Here is a 19,436-nt window from a genome sequence, read left to right as displayed (position 1 = left end):
ACATTCAGCTTGGGTAATCAAGTACCTTTATTAAAATATCTTGGATGGTGTCCATTTTATACAACCTCTAATTGTCGCCAATGTAGACGAAGGCGGATTTATATTCAAGCTTTTTTGTGGGTTGACAGTCGCAACATTTGCGAACTGAAGCAGCCAAATGTTTTTGATTGCTTCGTTCTGTGGCTGGCTGTGCATTACTGCTACAAAGAAACATCACTATTTGCAGAAGATTTGGTTTTAAGAAAACATGGTGCATACAGTTTGCATAACATTAAGCATAAAAAATCCAAAAACACTGTAGTAAGGTAGACAATGGATATGATTTTTAAATTGGTAATAATTTATCAACTCAAATTTCATGTTAAACTTCAAAAGCAAAATCTCTCTGATTTTACCTATTTCTCACCTCAAACTGCCAGCTATACTTGAGTATTAAATCTGCTTGTATGTTCCTTTCACTGTTCTTTTTAGATGCCTACTGTATTTTTAATACATTTTTGGTGCATATAACTGTGTGGTTTAGAACAACCAGCCTTTCCCGTGTAATGGACTTGTAGCCGTACACGTCACATTACACGCGTGTGGATCGCAGATTTTTACGGCAAAACAACACGGCTGTTATGCAACACATGTACAGTGTGTATACGGCTACAGAATTGCCGTGTTGAAACAACACGTTTCACTTTTCTAGTCCGGTACATGTTCAGATTCAAAGTCGTGATACTAACTACCATTGCCACAATCATTGCCAAACCCGGTATACATACAGCAAAACTTTTTTAGAATCAGCGCAACAAGAGGCAGTTCGCTTGAAATACAACAGCTGGTCGTTTTGCGTAGTGTTGCGCTGCGGCAGTCAGACGGGCGTGACTGTCTTGAGCCCAGACGGGATTTCCGCAATGCTTCTCAACGCACAAACCACTCCTTCAAAAGAAACGGTTCAACTTTATTCCGACTTTCTACGCAACAGGCGTTGAATTAGCGACCAAATACATTGAAATTAAATGTACAATTCTCCTCACCGAACTATTGTTGAACCAGTCACAAAAAATATCGGCTTCTTCCCAATCAATCACACAGCAGGAAACAACGTTAGTAGATTACAACTTGCACTTAAATTGTCCTTATTTAAATAGTACATAATATTAGTTTCATACAGCGGGAAACAACTAACCAGGACAAAATTCAGCTAGTGTTCTACGGGAACAACGGTATTTGTGACGTAACAGCCATTAAAAACAACAAATTCTCAGAAATTGATGCTCGACTGTATTTTCAGGAACTCATTAATTTGAAAGCATGAAGAGGCGACACCAGAAAAATATTCAATCTTTTCAAGGAAAGTGAAACCCTTCAGATAATGCTGCCAAATATCGCAATTTTGATTAGATTGTTCTTGACTTTGACGTGCACGTCATGTGAAGCTGAACGTTCCTTCAGTACACTCGGCCGGGTGAGGCTTATCCACGTGTGCGTCATAAACGCACATAAACAAGAAGTTTGTTGCTTGGACAGGGAGAAACTGATACCGAGTTTGTTGCCAAAACATCGGTTAAAAAAAAACATGTTTTGCAAATAATCGTCTCGTATTATTCCAATGCATTTCCAGCTGTTTTGTTGCTGTCTTCCGCTAGTTTTCGTGGTTCTTTCCTTTACTGTTGTGTTAAGACAGCGATTAATTGTCAGTTTTGCACAAATTTACTTTAAAATAAACAAGTCTTGGTTTTGCAAGCATTTTTAGCCGGTGCTGTTGCAACGCTTTAAGCGACGGACACGTAAACGTTATTCTAATATTATGAATTGCAAGTGAAGCAGCCAGCTGAAACTCATCAGCCGTTCTAGGGTTGTCATAGGGGCCGCACCTCCGGCAATTTTCAAAACTCTATGTTGACTGCAAGAAGAATCCAGTGCCTATTAGGGGTTATCCATGGCAAAAAAATTATTTGCTTTTTGTCAACAGAAATGCCATTCCACAGTCTTTTAATAGAGCCTTTCTGCAATAATGTTCGCACCACCATGGAACAAACATATAGTATATGACTGTGGGCAGTGGTTAACCTCCACAAGTAACTGTTGATTACTTCATCAGTTAACCACCCAGGGATGAATCCTTGGTCTTTGGATTTTAGGATAACCTTTTCACAGTCTGGCAAAAAAGGTTCAACTGTTTTTAGATCCAGCACACAGAGAGAATCGGGACCATTTTTTAACAATTGCTGATCAATCTTGCTTTGGTCGCTTTCAATCTTTGGTGTTATCATTTTTTTTATGTGATTCCTTTTATTGCAGAAACAAGATATTTAGTTAAGTTTGTAAAGACTGAATTCAATCCAGAAAATCAATTCAATGAAATGGTTTGTGAAGCTGTTTGTTCTTTAAAAAAACTTTTATGTATATACTGATATAAATAAACTTTAAACAGAATGCCATGCAAACCACACAAACAAAGACTTGCAGTGGGCCTGTTCAATGGATCAAGCGAACGCCTTAGTTGAGAAATTTGAAGTTTCAACATTAACAAAATTCATTTCACTGTCAAACAAATCTTTTGGTATATATGAATTTTACGTTATTGCTTTTGAGAGTGTTCTATTTGTTGTGTCCTTTAATTTAAAATATAAGACATTTCAAAAAGTCACATACCTTGGGACAGCTCATTTACCCCCTACATAATTTAACAAAGCAAAATATTGGAATGTCAACATGCAAAAGATCGCAACAAGTTGAAAAATCAAAGGCGTCAAGCCTCCATTCCTAAGCAGGTAGAACATTAGTATGAAGACAAAACAATGTGACATTTTTGAATGGTTTCAACTTTTAAAGTTGCAAGATCACCCGAACCCTTGCAAAAGGCGCTTGTGCATTCAAGGGACAAAAAAAAGAACTGTGGTGCATCAATTTTTATTCGAAAAATTGCGAAGTTGCCACAGTTTAAGGTAATTCTTTCATTATTTGTAAATATATAATATTGGTATATAAAGCAATTTAATTTAGGTACTGTCAAAGTGTCAAGCAAAATGGACACAGTAAGTGCCATTAATAGAGATTTGCTACAAAATAGTGATGGGAACATACTAAAGGAACAAGCTTGCAGTATTTGTTTCCCCAAAAAACGAGGATCATGTCGGCCATGTTGTGAAAGTCAATCAATTTTACTGTAAACTCAAACGTTTGTAATCATTTTTGCATGTTTTCTTTTAAGGCGGCTGGATTCCTTCAACCTGTTGATCGCAGGTTAATTGCCAAAATAGATGAACTGGTTACAGAAGGTGTAAGCAGCATTAACGAAATTTAAAGAGGTCTGAGACACTATGTCTCCTATGAACTATTAAAGCATGAAAAACCATTGCCTACTTCGAATAGAAGATTTTTCCCCACTAAAAAGGACATTCAAAGTCATTATCACCGTGCATTTTCTAAACACAGACTTGCAAAAATTGAACAAGCCAATGTTCAGTGCTTGGTAGATGAATGGGTGAAGACTGGAAATGCTGAGGATAAAATATTCTTTCGGCCGTATGTTGCTGGCACTGAAACCAGTGTAGTTGGTGGAGAAACAGCACCTGTCATTCAATCAGAACAAACCATGCTGTTCATTCGTCAATTTGCGTGGCAGCGTAGATTGCTACTACGCTATGGCTAAGACATTTGTCTAATGGATGCTACCTACAAGACATCCAAATATGCACTCCAGCTATTTTTTCTCTGTGTGAAAACAAATGTTGGCTATCAAGTTGTGGCTAGCTTTATAACACAGAATGAACGACAATTAGACATTGAGGAGGCACTGGCCATATTAAAAGAATGGACTCCTGAATGGAACCCATCATTTTTTATGGTCGATAAATGTGACGCAGAGATTCATGCCATTGAAAGTGTTTTTTCAGGTAAAAGCATTACTGTAAGATTTCTGTGCGCGTAACTTTCCATGTGAGAAAATTTCACAACAATAGAAACGTCATAATGCCCCTACCAACTGTATGATGCAAGGCTAGTGCCAGCAGTCTTAATGTTTGCCACGTGTTGAACTTGTCCGCGTGCATTAAACTGTTTTGGTGGTTAAATATCTATTTGAATTGCAGTGAATTGACTTAAGTTGATAACTTAATTAGTGACTGCCTAACGTAAATTTACCTGGTGCAACCGAATGCTATTCGAAGTCGGTCCTTGTGCATCTTGTATTGGTGAGTTAAATGTTGTCTGTCATGTTGCATGTGACTGTTCGCTAATATGTGTTTGTTTGTTTAGTGAACGTGTGACAGTTTGTTAACTGTGCCGCAGAATAAAAGAATACTGTTCTTTCCTGACGGTGCGGTCAAACCCATGTGACAAGGCTAGCTGGTCGTGTTACATCGTTAACAAACTAGGAATCGTCAACAAGCAAAGGATCGACGATTGATTTGGTCACCACGGACATTGCCGTGAAATTGCATCACAAGTAAACCGTATGACGGAAGGTCAAGAAAACGAAATAGTAGAGGCTTTAAAGGCTCTACAAGATAACTACGCTTGCGCAGAGAGTCTTATGAAAAAGCCGCAAAATCTTTCAGCGCTACGTGAGTTCCTGCCCCAAGTAAATGCAAACTTTGATAAGCTAATTGAACTTCACTCAAATATGTCGGATAGTGATAAACTACCTGAGATAATCTCGCGTGAGCGAGATTATTGCCGAGACAAACAAGAATTCGATAAAAGGGTCGCAACGTGGATATCGAAGCTGCATGACCCGCAGCCTAGATCCGTTCCCCTACCATTGTCACCAGCCGACGCGTTGTCTGTTCACTCGAGTAGAAATTCAACCTCGAGTTCTATACGAAGTGAAATTCGACGCAGTAAGGTGAAACTAAAGCTTGCGAAATTCGCAAGTGCTCAAGAAGCCGAAAATGTACGAAGGGCCTCAGAAGAAGCAGATAGACTACGTCGTGCGGCAGAGCTGGAAGCAGATCGTGCACGTCATACGGCCGAGCTGGAAGCAGATCGTGCACGTCGTACGGCCGAGCTGGAAGCAGATCGTGCACGTCGTACGGCCGAGCTAGAGGCGGAACGAATTCGACGTGAGGCGGAGAATGAAGCCCGGCGCATCAGTGAAGAAGCGGAGAAGCACGCTGCGCAAATGCGCCACGATTTGCAACTCGCTGAAGCTGAAGTGGAGGCATGGGAGGAAGAGTCTATCGGTAATTCAAGCCTGGCGTCTGTTACAAAAGGTAGTTCAATTTCTATCCCTCGCCCACGATTACTGTCAAATGTTTTTCAACATACGAGCTCACAGTTGCCGTCAAATGCTGTACGGGGCTCGTGTCCACAAATTAGGTCAAATGCGCAACACATGGAAGCGCCCGTGAACGTGCCCGCACCACGCATCGAGAAGCATAGGACTGGTACGTTTGGTGAAATCCCTCGTGCAGACGCAAATAGATGTTGCCCTAGTCCCCAAAATATCTCGCCACTACCAAAGACGTATCAGGACGCATACCATGTGAACTTGCCGAGTCCTGAAGTAACCAAATTTGATGGTGATTCACTAAATTACTGGCTATTCGTACGACAGTTTGATACCTACATTGCTAAGAAGGCCCACAATGATGAGATGCGGCTGTTGTATTTGGTACAGCACTGTAAGCCCCATATTCGGAAAAAAATTGAACGCTTTAACGCGAAAGATCCAGCCGAAGGGTACAGGCTGGCCTGGCAAACCTTGTATAACGAATATGGCCAACCTCACATTATCGCACAAAGATGCGAAGAACAGCTGATGTCAGCTCCTGTTGTCAAGGACAACGACCCCGATGGTCTTATGAAATTATCTGTGCTGTTGGACAAATGCTGTACGGCACTACATGGTGAGATAAGACATGCTTCTAGTGTTGATTCCATGGATGTCATGTTGGCTGTTATCAGGAAACTCCCGTTTAGCATGCTAAAGGACTGGGTTTCGATGTCCGCACAGATTGAGCATGACACTGAAAAACGAGCTACCTTTGCGACTCTTACAGAGTTTGTAGCACTAAAAAGCAAGGTTGCAAACTCGATTTTTGGTAAGGCGCTGTATTCATCAAAGGAAGACAACAAAGGAAGCCGCCGGCCGAAGGCAATTGCGCACAGCACTGTGGCGACTTCTGCGCCGAAAATTAAGGACAAAACACACGTGCCAATGAAGTGTTTGTTGTGCAACGGGAGCCATTCTCTTGACGCATGTGTCCAGTTTAGGAAAATGTCGTGGAATGATCGACGCAGTTTCGTGCGTTCAATGGGTTTGTGTTTTAAGTGTTTAAAGGGTGGCCACCGTGCTAGAGACTGTGATTCCAGTCAAAGTTGTTTAGTCAACGGATGCGATGGTAAATCGCACCACAAATTGCTGCATTACCCAGCCCCTCCTACTGTATCCGAAGGGGTAAAGAATGACAATCCTGCTTGTGCTACGATCCGAAGTCGCGAGTACAGTGCAAGTGTCAACGCGTCTAGTGTGTACCTGAATGTTGTACCTGTCGTTGTTCGCCATGGGACCACTTCCATTGCCGCGTACGCTTTTCTGGATCAGGGTTCAACCACAACGTTTTGTGATCGTAAGTTGGTAGACAAATTAGGTGCGTCTGGACGACCCAAACAAATTTTGTTGAACACAATGACGACACCGCAAAAACTGGACACAATCGCAATTTCCGTGTCAGTCGAACCACTTGATGGAGGTGAGCAAATAAACTTGCCAGAAGTAGTGGTTGTTGAACAAATACCTGTGAAACCGAACAAGTCTCCCACCTGGAAAACTCGGAAGATGCACCCATCAATAAGGAGTATACAACTGTCTTCCATTGCTGGTGGAACTGTCACATTGTTGATTGGTGCTAATGTACCTGTAGTACATCGTGTACAGTGCAGTCGTCCTGGAAACGACGAATGCCCAGATGCTGTGAAGACGCCTCTTGGATGGTCTTTGCTAGGTCGATCGCTCGAGGCTGTCCGCAAATCTGCTGCAGATGCCAACTTTACTTGCGTCATGGACACCGCCCATACCATGTTTCTAAGCGACGAGAGTGACCTGATCCCCAAAGAAGAAGACGAATTGTTTGGAAGTCCTTTCTCCAGGGAAGATCGGAGGACGTACCAATTGATGGACTCCGTTCAATACATTGATGGACATTATGAATTGCCACTGCCGTGGAGACATGATCACCAAGTTTTGCCTAACAATCTGAAGATGGCCAACAAAAGATTGGAATCGTTGAAACGTCGATTGAGCAACGACGAGAAAATGCATCAGAAGTACGCTGAGCAAATGCAAGCAACAATCGACAAAGGATTTGCCGAAGAAGTACCGGAGGAGGAACTGATTACCAAACATCGGACGTGGTACATACCTCATCATGGTGTTGTGAACCCTCACAAACCTGGTAAGTTGCGTGTTGTGTACGATTGCGCAGCTCAATACCGTGGACTGTCTTTGAACCAAACGTTGATGCAAGGTCCTGATCTTGTCAACAGTCTACTTGGCGTCTTGTTGCGTTTCCGCAAGTCGCCAATTGCCTTGGTAGCTGACATTGAGGCCATGTTTTACCAAGTGAGAGTTGCCCATCGTGATCGTGACAGTTTGCGTTTCCTTTGGTGGCCTGGTGGGAACCTGTCAGGTGAACCTGTGCCCCACAGAATGAATATACATCTCTTCGGGGCAACTTCGTCTCCAAGCTGCGCAACCTATTGTTTACGTCAAACCGCTAGTGATTTTGGGAGTGAATTTGAACCCATTGTTGCCTCTACGGTTGAACGTAATTTCTACGTCGATGACTGCCTCACATCGGTAGCAGACGTTGAAACTGGATTGCAGCTTGTCGATGGTCTGCGCTCCTTGCTTGAGAAGGGTGGATTTCGCTTGACCAAGTGGTTGTCAAACTGCAAGGAGATTCTTGAATGCTTACCGGAAAATGAATTTTCAATGGCTTTGCAGGTGCGCCCGATGGACGCTGAATTACAAGAGCGTGTGCTTGGTATACAGTGGAATGTTCATGCTGACGCATTTCTGTTTGCTGTTTCGTTGCCGATGAAGCCGCGCACTCGCCGAGGCCTCTGGTCAACTATGAATTCTCTATTCGACCCATTGGGTTTTGTTACCCCCGTCGTGTTGCGAGCCCGGCTTATTTATAGAAGCTTGTGTAAGCAAGAAATTGAATGGGACGAAGAGATGCCTGCTAAGGACTTACGAAAATGGGAGAAGTGGTTAGTCTGCTTACACAGCCTGCAAGAAAGGCGTATTCCACGATCATTTGGTTTTGGTGTCAGCGCCAATGTGATAAGAAGTCAACTTCATGTGTTTGCTGACGCATCCAAAGAAGCCTACGGAGCTGTGTGCTACCTCCGATCGACGAATAAAGAAAGCGAAGTGACCTGTACCTTGGTTATGAGTAAATGTCGCCTGAGACCCCAGGGTGAAAATTCTATTCCACGGTTGGAATTGATGGCTGCTGTTCTGGCTGTGGACGTGGAACTGATTGTCAGAAAGGAAATGTGTTTGGACCTGCGTCCCTCTATATTTTGGACGGATTCGTCTGTGGTGCTGCAAAGCATTAAAAACGAAGATTTCCGTTGTTTGTCTCTCGTCGTTTGGCAATGATCGAGAAGAATACCTGCGTGAAGAAGTGGAAACATGTTCCGACGACGGAAAACCCTGCTGATTTGGCTTCGAGGGGAGTCTCAGCCGATGCCCTGGTGAGGAGTGAATTGTGGTTTGACGGACCATCGTTTCTCAAGAGGACGCCCGACTGCTGGCCAAATATGTTTGGTGACGCTGCTACAGATCCGGTTGAGGTTAATGTATTTGATAAGAAACCTCGTGGTTTGTTTACTGTGGTAGAGAAATGTCCTCCCACAGATGGTTTTTGCGTTTGAAGGCAGTTCTGCGGAGTGCGAGAACCGCGAGATTTGGCTCCCCGGCCCTGAGAGTTGATGAGCTGCAGACGGCTGAAGCCGAGTTGGTGAAATATGTGCAACGAGGTCATTTCTCTCAATGGATGATAGCAATTACCCCAGATGGAAACTTGAAGAAACCAAGCAAGTCATCGGCAGTTTTTCGTATGGATCCTGTGATGATTGATGGAATGCTTAGGGTTGGCGGTCGTTTGGAAAAGGCGCCTATTCCTTTTTGAGGCCCGACATCCTGCCATTTTGCCTTCCCATTTTCATGCAGAGTGTGGACATTCTGGCGTGAACCACATTCTGTCCCAGATGAACCAACGCTATTGGATCGTTAAAGGTGCAGTGGCGGTGCGACGTGTTCTCCGCGCATGTTTGGTATGCCGGCGTCGCAACGCAAAGCCTGAAGGGCAAATTATGTCCAATTTACCGCCAGCTCGCCTGCAAATGAATGAATTTGCATTTACAGGAGTCGATTATTTCGGACCTCTAGTCGTCAAGCAAAGGCGCTGCGAAGTTAAGAGATGGGGTTGTCTCTTTACATGCCTAACTACAAGAGCAATTCATCTCGAGGTGGCACATGACCTAAGCACCGATGCCTTTATAAATGCATTTCGCAGATTTATTGCTCGTCGCGGCGAAGTGCTGCAAATTTATTCCGATAACGGCACGAATTTTGTGGGTGCTGCGCGTGTTCTTCGTGACGCCGTACGTGAATGGAACCAGAACCAAATAGAGGAGTTCTTCAAAAAGAAAGAAGTTCAGTGGCACTTTAACCCACCTGGTGCAAGTCACATGGGAGGTGCCTGGGAAAGGATGATTCGGTCTGTTCGACGCGTCCTCTTCTTGCTGACGAACGAACGAGTCCTCAACGATGATCTGCAAACGTTTCTGCTTGAAGCGGAATCAATTATCAACTCGCGACCCCTGACTCCGGTCACACTTGATGACGTTGGTGAGTCACCATTGACACCTAATCACTTGCTAAGGATAAATCCGTCCGGAGGGATGCCTCCAACCGTCACAAGTGATCGTGACTGCTACGCGCGCCGGGGTCGGCGCAAGGTCCAATATATTGCAGATCAATTTTGGAGACGATGGTCTCGGGAATACTTGCGTACAATCATCGCTCGCCAGAAGTGGCATCATGAGAAGAGAAATGTCCAGGTCGGTGATGTTGTCCTTCTGGTTGATGATGCTGCCCCCAGACGTTCTTGGTCGATCGGTCGCGTTGAATCAACCAATCCTGATGACTTTGGTGTGGTCCGCAGTGTTCGAATTCGATCGAGAGGAACGATTGTGCGAAGACCCATTCACAAACTGTGTGTGGTCGTACCAGTTGATGGGAGAGGAGACGATCACCTGCCACACGATGACCCGGCGACAATGGTCGCTGAGAAACACTGATAAACGATTGATACAAACGCGCGTCGAAATTGTGTTGTAAAAGTTGAACGTCGCTGCGACTTATCAATTTTGGGGGGGAGTGTAAGATTTCTGTGCGCGTAGCTTTCCATGTGAGAAAATTTCACAACAATAGAAACGTCATAATGCCCCTACCAACTGTATGATGCAAGGCTAGTGCCAGCAGTCTTAATGTTTGAAGTCGGTCCTTGTGCATCTTGTATTGGTGAGTTAAATGTTGTCTGTCATGTTGCATGTGACTGTTCGCTAATATGTGTTTGTTTGTTTAGTGAACGTGTCACAGTTTGTTAACTGTGCCGCAGAATAAAAGAATACTGTTCTTTCCTGACGGTGCGGTCAAACCCCTGTGACAAGGCTAGCTGGTCGTGTTACAATTACATTAGACACTTTAAGATTAAATGATATAATGCTTATTATTCCAGAGATACCCATGTCCTTATTTTCACCGGGAACAAGCATGGGAACGATGGGTAAAAAAATCTGAAAACCAAGTTGGCTCAGACAAGGATGAAGTTCTTAGTCTTATGAGAGGGGTTGCTAGTGCCGAATGTGAAAATAGTTACAACAGGGCACTTCATCTCTTTCAATCAAGCTTGGTTTGGAAAAACAATTCAAAACTACAAAAATATTTTACAAACATTTGACTCAAGGAAAAAGAAACATGAATTCTTTTTTAAAGGATATCTTGATTTCATTAAAATTAATGCACCCTTTCTATAGCGATGGTTGTGGCTCTATAGGGCAGACAAGTTGAAGGTTTTGATTCGCACCAATAATGGTGTTGAGAGACAAAACCGTGTGCTGAAAGAATGCCATGTTCGATTTAGGACAGATAAGTCATTATCTGGCTTGATAACAATTTTGCACAAGGAATTTTTACCAAATGCATATGGGAAGTGTACTTCATTTGTCAATTGAAATTGTTTAATATATAATGAATGATAGGAGCAAAAAATCAGGGGTACAACAACACATTACAGCTCACTTAAAGGTTACAAAGCTTCCAGTAAGGTTTTGCAAAATGGCCCTCATTTCATTTCCTTGTTGGAGTTAAAATCCCTTGACGACTCATTGCCGCCACAGGAAGTTTATAACTTGAAACAATGTGACGGCAGATTTAAAGTTGGTTGGCTTTATGATGAAGTTATCAACAGCTATCTATGGCAATTAACAAGCATTTGCCCACATACCTTGTATGTTTGTTCTAATGTGGCTCAAACATTGCAGAGGAAGGCTTCAATCAAAAAAGTTTGGAAGGGAGTAAATTTGCAAAATTTATAAAAAAAAAGAATAGGCCCAAAGCCCTTTCTGTTGGTAGTCTGTCACTTGATAGTTCAGATTAGTTGCTTCTTTGGGCCATTCTTCTTTAGGAATAGATTGAAAAACTTCTCTGTTATTACTTATCCATTTTGTTAACTTGAATGGAAAAGAATTTTGATAAGCTCCTTTACAAGCTGTTTTGCACTTTCAACACTGGGAGTTGAAGTGAGACAATCATCAACATAAAAAGAATTTAGTACTGTATCCACAGTAACAGCATTGAAATCTAATTCGTTGTCTTCTGCAGTACGTTTCAAGGCAAAATTGGCACAGCTCGGCGAACAGAATGTTCCAAACAGGTATACAGTCATTCTATATTCTTGTAGTTCATTGTCAAGATTTCCATCTTTCCACCAAAGAAATCTGAACATGTCACGGTCAGCAGCTGGAACCTTAACTTGAAACATAGCTTGGATATCACCTTGTACAGCAATTAGATCACGAAGAAAACGAAACAAGACAACAATTAACTTGTTGGTGATATCTGGCCCCTGAAGCAGATTATCATTCAAACTAATTCCTTTAAATTTTGCACAGCAGTCAAAAACGACTCTAATTGTTCCTGGTTTTTCAGGATGGTAAACACCATGGTGGGGAACATACCAAGTTTTACCTTGGATTTCACTTGTATTGGTAACCTTTTCAGCATAACCTTTGTCAATCATGTCATCCATGAAAGCCTTGTAATCTTCGAAGAAATTATTGTCCTTTTTGAAACGGTGTTTCAAGTATGCAGCACGTTGTTATGCTTGAATTTTGTTGAAAGGCAGTTGCAAACTAGAGTTACGCACTGGCAATCCAATTTCATAATGCTGATCATCTAGATGCCTGATTGAACTGTCGACCATTTTCATAAAACGGGCTTGATCCACCGACAGCTCATCTTTGGAATTGGTTAGGGAATCTACCACATCAGAGCACATACTGCACATTGGATGTACAGCTGTTTTGACAAAGAAATTCTTGGTATGATTCGATGAACTTGCTTTGCTTGGGCAGTTGACAATCCAGCTCACCACAGTTTTGATTGCATAATAGCCAGTACTATTTCTTGTGGCTGCAGGACTTTTACATTGCCAATGAGTAAACCAACTTCAACATTTGCTGTTGGTATGCAGACATCCTTAAAATCTGGAAATTGGTCCACATCTTCTTGGGTTGGTACATCGGCAGATGAAACAGACAATTGTTCATTTGAGTACAGAGGGTTCAAACGAATACAATCTGATTCCTCAAAATCAAGCATCTCCAAGTTACTGATTATTTTTGCCCTTCTATTCTCACGGCCTTGATTAATGGTGACTGTGCAGATATTGACTTCCGGGCATTTGGGGATTTGCAACCTTTTGATCAAACTATCAGTCACAAAAGAATTGGTGCTTTCTGTACCAGAAAAGCATTGGTAATTACAGTCCGGTTACTTCCCTTCAGGCGAATCTTAACAGGAACTATTGGTAGCAAAACTCCTTTTTCATAATTGAGATTCACCAAGCCACTATGAACTTCCACTGCATTTTCTTTATTCTTTTGTTGCTCGTTCTCAGTTGGGTGCAGCAAAGTTGTGTGACGTTTCTTGCAACCAGGTTTCTTGCAGGGTTCCTTTCGATTACATTGTTGAGCCCAATGTCCTTTTTCTAAACAGGCAAGGCACAGTTGTTTTTTGTCAACAAACTCTCTTCGCTTTTCATAAGCCATTTCTCTAAACCTTTTGTACTGATTAAAATAATGATTTTCTTGGCAAAGTAGGCAAACAGGTCAAGATTTCGGAGAGGGTTGCACTTGTGTTGCAAATATGACACCTTTTGGCTTGTTTTGCTTAGATGCACTTTGGACATGCTTCATTTGCTTGGAGTTGTCACAAAATATGTTGGTGCATTCCCTCGTTTTTATTTTCACAAATTCAGACAGGTCTTGAATTGTGACATCTCTGTCTTTCTTTGTCATAATGAAATCCACTTCATGATACCAACTTGGTAACCAGGACTGTGGAAGAAGTTTCATGATTTGTTCAATAACATCAATACTGTTCATTTGACTTAGACAATGTATTGCTTTAAGAGTACATATACAGGAAGTTAGTTTTGCATCAAATTTCATTAAAGCTTCATGATCATTTTGATTCAATGAAAGTCCTTCAGTAATTTCTGCCAAACAAGCTTTGGCAATTTTATATTTATTACCAAACCTGTTTTTTAACAACTGTCTTGCCTCATGATAGCCAATTTCAGGTGACTTGTTCTGACGACAGCTCTAACAAAAAGTATAGCTTCATCTTTGGTTTAGGAACATTATGCATCCATAAATTGACAAAATTTTGCAGGATTCCATCACAAATTGGACATTCTTTGGTGTAATCAATTGGAGGTTTGATGATAATTGGTGGTAAAGCAGTATTGGGAATTTGTGGGGCTTGGGTTTGAATTGGTTATGGTGTATTTATCATTGGTGGAATAGGTGACCAATTAGGGTTCGATAAAGGTACCGTATGGGTTTTGTTTGGTTCAGGTAATGTTGATGTATAAAGCAAGGTATTGGGATTGAAGGTAACATGGGTATTGGAATAGGGTTTCATTTCAGGTGAATAAGGTAGTTTTTCAGGATTAAAATTGTTGTTTGTCTTGGATGCATAATGCGATTCCTTTTCATTTTGCACCAAGGCTACAGTTTCATTTAAGCTTGCTTGCAATTCAAGTGGATACATTTCTTGCCGAAATTTTTCTTCAAGTTGTTCTCGATATTTGGTTTGTTGAAATTCTAATACTTTAGCCTTTTGTATTCTCAAAGCTTCTTCTTGTTTTCTTCGGTATTCAGACACCAACTCTTCTTGTGCTAGTTGGTTCTGTAATTTTAACTGATTTTCTTCAAATTGCAGTCTTGCATAGGTTTGTTGTTGTTTTAACTCAGCCAATTTCTTCTGAGACGCCAAACGAGACAGCAAAATGATTCTCCTTACACTTGGATTGATTTGGGAGGAAATACTTCCACAACTTGAACGAGAAGAGCATGTTTTTGAATGGCTTTTTTGGGAGGATTTTGATTGTGACCTAAACTTCTTTTAGAACTGCTACTGAAAACAACATCTCTTGTCCGAGATGTCTGAGGTTGCATTACAACCTTATACAAGAGCTTGGACATTGAACGAGTGACCATTCCTTGTGTTGGTGCTGATGCCTTCGCAGCAGATGAGGTTGGAGCATTTTCCACCAAAGTTTCCAACAACTGTCCTTTTTGAACTTGCACATTGTTGGAATTAAGCTGTGGAACTGCACTTGTTTCACCCTCTGTGGCATTATCAGCTATTTGTTGAAATAGATCACCTTTAAGACCACAAGCAAACTGGACATTTTCAGTAGTTTCTAAGTTTATTTCTCCATCAGATGCCATTTTGCAATTCGAATACAATAGTTGACTATGCTTCTTCAGGAAGTATTCGAAAACCGAATGATACTGCCGTATTTTTCTCTAAAACAGTCACGGTGTTTAACAGCATATTCACTGTCTTGGCGGCGAAAACTAATCACTATAAGTATCTCAAACAACATGTACTATCATCAAGGATATATTGATCGACTTGAGAGCACAGATACATGTGTAGATCTTATTAACAAGTTCTTATTAACTGTTTTCAGTGTGAAATTTGATATCTTTTTAGTGGGTTGTCACAATGGAACATTGCCAGAACGCAATTAAGGAATTTGAAATTTCCACAATGACCAAGTTCATTCAACAAAGGAAAATTTCATACGGTAAATCTGAGTTATTGCAGTAGTCTGTTGTAAAAAATAAAGTTTAATACGCTGGGATGAATCCTTTGTTCCATATGTAATACTAAAATCTACATGGTTGGAATGTCAGCATGGAATTGACCGAAACAAAAAATACAATGAAAAGCGGAAAATAGAAACTCCAAAACAGGTAAAGAGAAAAAGGTTTTGTCATCAGTTAAGCTCCAATTCACAAAAGGTATTCATAAATGAGAGTCTCACAAGGGAAAACAGAAAGATTTTCAGTATTTGCCTACAACACAAAAAGAAAAAAACGATTTCAAGTACATTTGGACAAGGAATGGAGCAGTTCTACTTCGCAAGTCGGAAACAAGTAAGGTTATGGCCATAAACTCATTTGCTGATTTGGAATCTAATAACATTGAATTTCAACTCCACGAATAAAAAACGCATAAATCATATTTTGTTGCCTCACATAAAAGATGAGTGATAACATCGAAACTGCAAGTTACTACACTATGGGTGGAATGCAGAAACCCCGCTTAACTTTAAGCTCGGCTTAAATCCCCGCTTAACTTTTAAGCGCTATGCAGAAACCCCGCTTAACTTTAAGCCCGGCTTAAATCCCCGCTTAAAACGTCATAAGTTAGGCGGGGATGGTCGGGCGCTTAAAACCCCGCTTAACTTTTGGACGTAGCAACTGCTTGACGACGGCAAAACTGCGCTGCCAGGTCCCTGAGTTCGGGTGTAGTCGACAGTCGGTAAAAACGGCAAAAATAGCTAATATTTGTGCAACAGGTGGCAGAATGTAAGAATTTTTGTTAGATTATTGAATATTTGTTCAAAAGAGAGGGTGCTGGGGTGTTTTTCAGTGGTAAGTTGTCTGAAAAAGGTGATAGTATAGTCAATTTTTTAATTTTATTGGGCAAAATTTTTGTAGGGTGCAACAATTGTGCAGAAAATGATTTGATGTACATTGACATGTTATATTTTAAGTAAATTTTACAACAACATGATTTAGCAATTAGACTATTACCAAATAGAGCATTTTTTCTAACTTGGTTTCAAATTTTATTAAATTTAGGCATTATTTAAAGAAGTTGATCTCTAACATTTAAATAATCTGCTAAAATGGAAACCTTGGACATCAATTCCACACAGGACTCTTCATGACTGGCAAAACCCTTTGGAGCGTTACACTGATGCAGAATTTAGATCCCGGTACCGTTTTACAAAAGATGTTGTTGGTGAACTATATACCAAATTACAACCTGGTATTACACAGCGACAGCAAGCCATACCATCTATGATTCAGCTGCTGATTACCTTGCGGTTTTTTGCAACTGGTCATTTTCAAACTAGCGATGGAGATTTGGTTAAATGCCATCAAACCACTGTGTGTCGTGTTGTAAAGCGAATTACTTGTTTAATTGCATCGCTACACCACACTCTAATCAAGTTTCCAAGTGCTAATGAACTGTCTTCTGTGAAGCAAAAGTTCTATTCAATATCTCGGTTTCCCTCTATCATCGGAGCTATTGACTGTACTCACATACCAATAGTCTCCCCTGGAGGTGATAACGCAGAAGTGTTTCGCAACCGTAAGGGTTATTTTTCCATCAATGTCCAATGTGTCTGTGACCCATCGATGCAAATTACTAATGTTGTTGCACGATGGCCTGGTTCCACTCATGACTCCAGGATTTTTTATAACAGCAGGTTATGTGCAGAGATGGAAGACAACCACCACTCTGGCATTTTACGTGGTGATGGGGGGTATGCATGTCGTAAATATTTGCTAACCCCCTTGCAGAATCCCCAAACACCAGCTGAAATTTGATATAATCGCAGTCACATAAAAACAAGAGGAATTATCGAAAGAACTTTTGGAGTTTTGAAGCAGCGGTTTCGATGTCTTCGAATTCCTTTGCGGACAAAACTTGAAAACTCTCTTCCAATTATAGTTGCAGTTGTGTGCCTCCATAACTTCGCAATTCAAAGAAGAGATGTTATTCCTTTTGAAGCCAGTGATGAAGAAATCAACATCACACCACCTGCAGAGGCACCATCATCAACTAATGGTAGAAGATTTAGACAATACTTTATTGAGCATCATTTTTCATAATTTGTATTGTATAATGCCTTTGAAATTTTGCAGTTTTTGAAATATGTAATAGTTTTTTTCATGTAAAAGCAGGTATAATAGAGCTCCTGGCGAAAGGTCCTGCTTACCAAAAAAACCTAATGATCGCACAGGGATTACCTCATGGGTGCGATTGGAAAATCTCAAATTTTGTGTACAAATTCTATTGTGTTTTATTATTCTGCCTGCTCAGTCCTTTATTACCCTGCCGCTTTTCTTGCATGCAATCATTGTAGTACTGATGATGAACGCAGTTAGTGTTCGACACGTTTACTATTTCTAATGTATAACAGCATTTTAGCTTTGGCTTTCATCTTCAAAGTTATTAACTCCAAATATTTTGCACCCAAGTATTCTGTATGGCTTATGAAATAAATACTGTAACTGCAACAAGTGTTTGTTATTGAACCAGGGGCGCCTAAACTTTTTTAAATGAAGAATTTTCATCAGGTGAAGACGCCCGCAGGCCGGTGTTTTTCTTCGTAGGCAAAAATGCAAATATACGACTGCATAACTATCGTTTCCCAAACTGCTAAGAAGGACAGTGAAGCATTTTATTTAACTTACATTTTTAAAGAACTTAAATGCCCAAATCAATACCGCAGCGGTCCACTTTGGACACCCATACATTAAAAAAAGTGCATGTCTCGATGATGACAATGTTATCGACTGAAACAAAAATCCATCCATTTATTGCGCATTTATGCAATGGTTCAAACTGTAAAAATAATGCACTTTATTTAGCCTTTTGACTCGACTTTGTCGATCTGTCCTGCTGTCCTACCTAATACATCACTTCTCAAGGTTTTTTTTGTTAAACAAGCAGGCCCTCTTGTTCATTGTAACAAAGAAAGAAGAATGAAAACAAGAAAAAATAAAGTTCAATAAAGTTTTTTTTATTAAAATATTTAATTTTTAAAATTTTTTGTGTTAATTTTATTTACAATGATTAAGGAGGGAACAATTGGCCAAGTGATTAACCTTAGTGACAAAACAACAAGAACAAACAATTGCACTAAGGTTAAATTACAAAAACATCAAGTAGGTAAACAAACTGTTATATGCACTAATGTGAAAATGCATCAGAGTAATGTTTGTTAAACCTACATAAATCAAAAAAACTACAAATTAACTCTGCTACATCTTCATACAAGAATACATACAAAAATTCATAAACCTAGCTGGTGTTTAAGAAGCAAAACTTTAAGGTCATGTTCGATCTTTTCTCTCTCCTCCTTCCGAACCTCTCTCTCCTCCTGGTTGCGGAGCCACTGATGTTGTTCGGCTCTCCGAACCATCTCCTTCTCTAACATCTCCCTTCTCAGATCAGCATAGCTGTGCTGAGGGGCAGACCTTGCAGAACTGCAACACCCTTCAGCATTTCTTAGGGGTGCTGCAGCCTGCACAAGGAAGACGTCAGGATCCACCTCTGCATGACCACTTACAAGTTCTGCCATATATTAATTCTTGCATAAAAATCTCTGTGTCTATAGAAAACATTTTGTCTATCATTTCCTTTTTTTCTTTAACCTGTCTCTGAATAACCCTGCCACAACTGTTTGATACTATCTGTCATAAACTACTTTGATGATCTAAGCTTTAAGCCCTCAATACAAAAAACCTCACCAACTTCTTTCTACTTGACCAGAACCAAGTTCCGCGTCCTTGTCGAACAGGTTGCACAGCGGGTGTACCTGCCCGGTTATCATGGCTACAAATGCAAGCAAAACAATTTTAGCAAATCATAACAAAAATTTGTCAAACGACATCTGTATAGGCTACCTGAGACTCTGCTCGACAAAGCATCCAATGGCTCAGCTGGCTTGCCGCCTCCAGTTTGGAAAGTGGCTCTTCGCTGGGCGGTTGACCCCTTGCGAGCCTTGTCTTTGAGGTTTTTCCACAACCTCTGCAAGGCGTCCACA

General features: G+C 40.9%; 2 protein-coding genes and 1 pseudogene across 2 annotated transcripts; 2 read left to right on the top strand and 1 right to left on the bottom strand.

Annotated features, from left to right (window-relative positions):
- The first annotated feature begins 2,469 nt into the window (after positions 1-2,469).
- Positions 2,470-10,970, top strand: LOC145895535 (uncharacterized; annotated as a pseudogene).
- Positions 4,448-8,602, top strand: LOC145894562 (uncharacterized). Its single transcript, XM_082983185.1, has one exon. It carries the CDS (start codon positions 4,448-4,450, stop codon positions 8,600-8,602), a length of 4,155 nt encoding a protein of 1,384 aa, XP_082839311.1.
- A 768-nt stretch (positions 10,971-11,738) lies between the features above and the next one.
- On the bottom strand, positions 11,739-13,341 carry LOC145895534 (uncharacterized). Its single transcript, XM_082984338.1, has 4 exons — positions 13,143-13,341; positions 12,663-13,029; positions 12,438-12,570; positions 11,739-12,353 (listed from the first exon to the last, which is right to left on the bottom strand). The coding sequence occupies exons 1-4, from the start codon at positions 13,339-13,341 to the stop codon at positions 11,739-11,741; spliced, it is 1,314 nt and encodes a 437-aa protein (XP_082840464.1).
- Positions 13,342-19,436: the final 6,095 nt, after the last annotated feature.

Source organism: Ascidia mentula, chromosome 3, assembly GCF_947561715.1.
Source record: "Ascidia mentula chromosome 3, kaAscMent1.1, whole genome shotgun sequence".
NCBI lineage: Eukaryota > Metazoa > Chordata > Ascidiacea > Phlebobranchia > Ascidiidae > Ascidia > Ascidia mentula.
Note: the sequence above shows the minus strand (reverse complement) of the source record. Positions and strands in the feature narration are given on the sequence as shown.

Excerpts from the sequence above, each read along its gene's own strand:
- LOC145894562 (XM_082983185.1), top strand. The coding sequence starts at position 4,448 with ATGACGGAAGGTCAAGAAAACGAAATAGTAGAGGCTTTAAAGGCTCTA.
- LOC145895534 (XM_082984338.1), bottom strand. The coding sequence starts at position 13,341 with ATGGCTTATGAAAAGCGAAGAGAGTTTGTTGACAAAAAACAACTGTGC. Across the intron at positions 13,030-13,142 it reads AAATGCAGTGGAAGTTCATA|AAAGCACCAATTCTTTTGTG; the intron begins GTGGCTTGGTGA and ends TTTCTGGTACAG. Across the intron at positions 12,354-12,437 it reads ATTATGAAATTGGATTGCCA|GACAATAATTTCTTCGAAGA; the intron begins GTGCGTAACTCT and ends CGTTTCAAAAAG.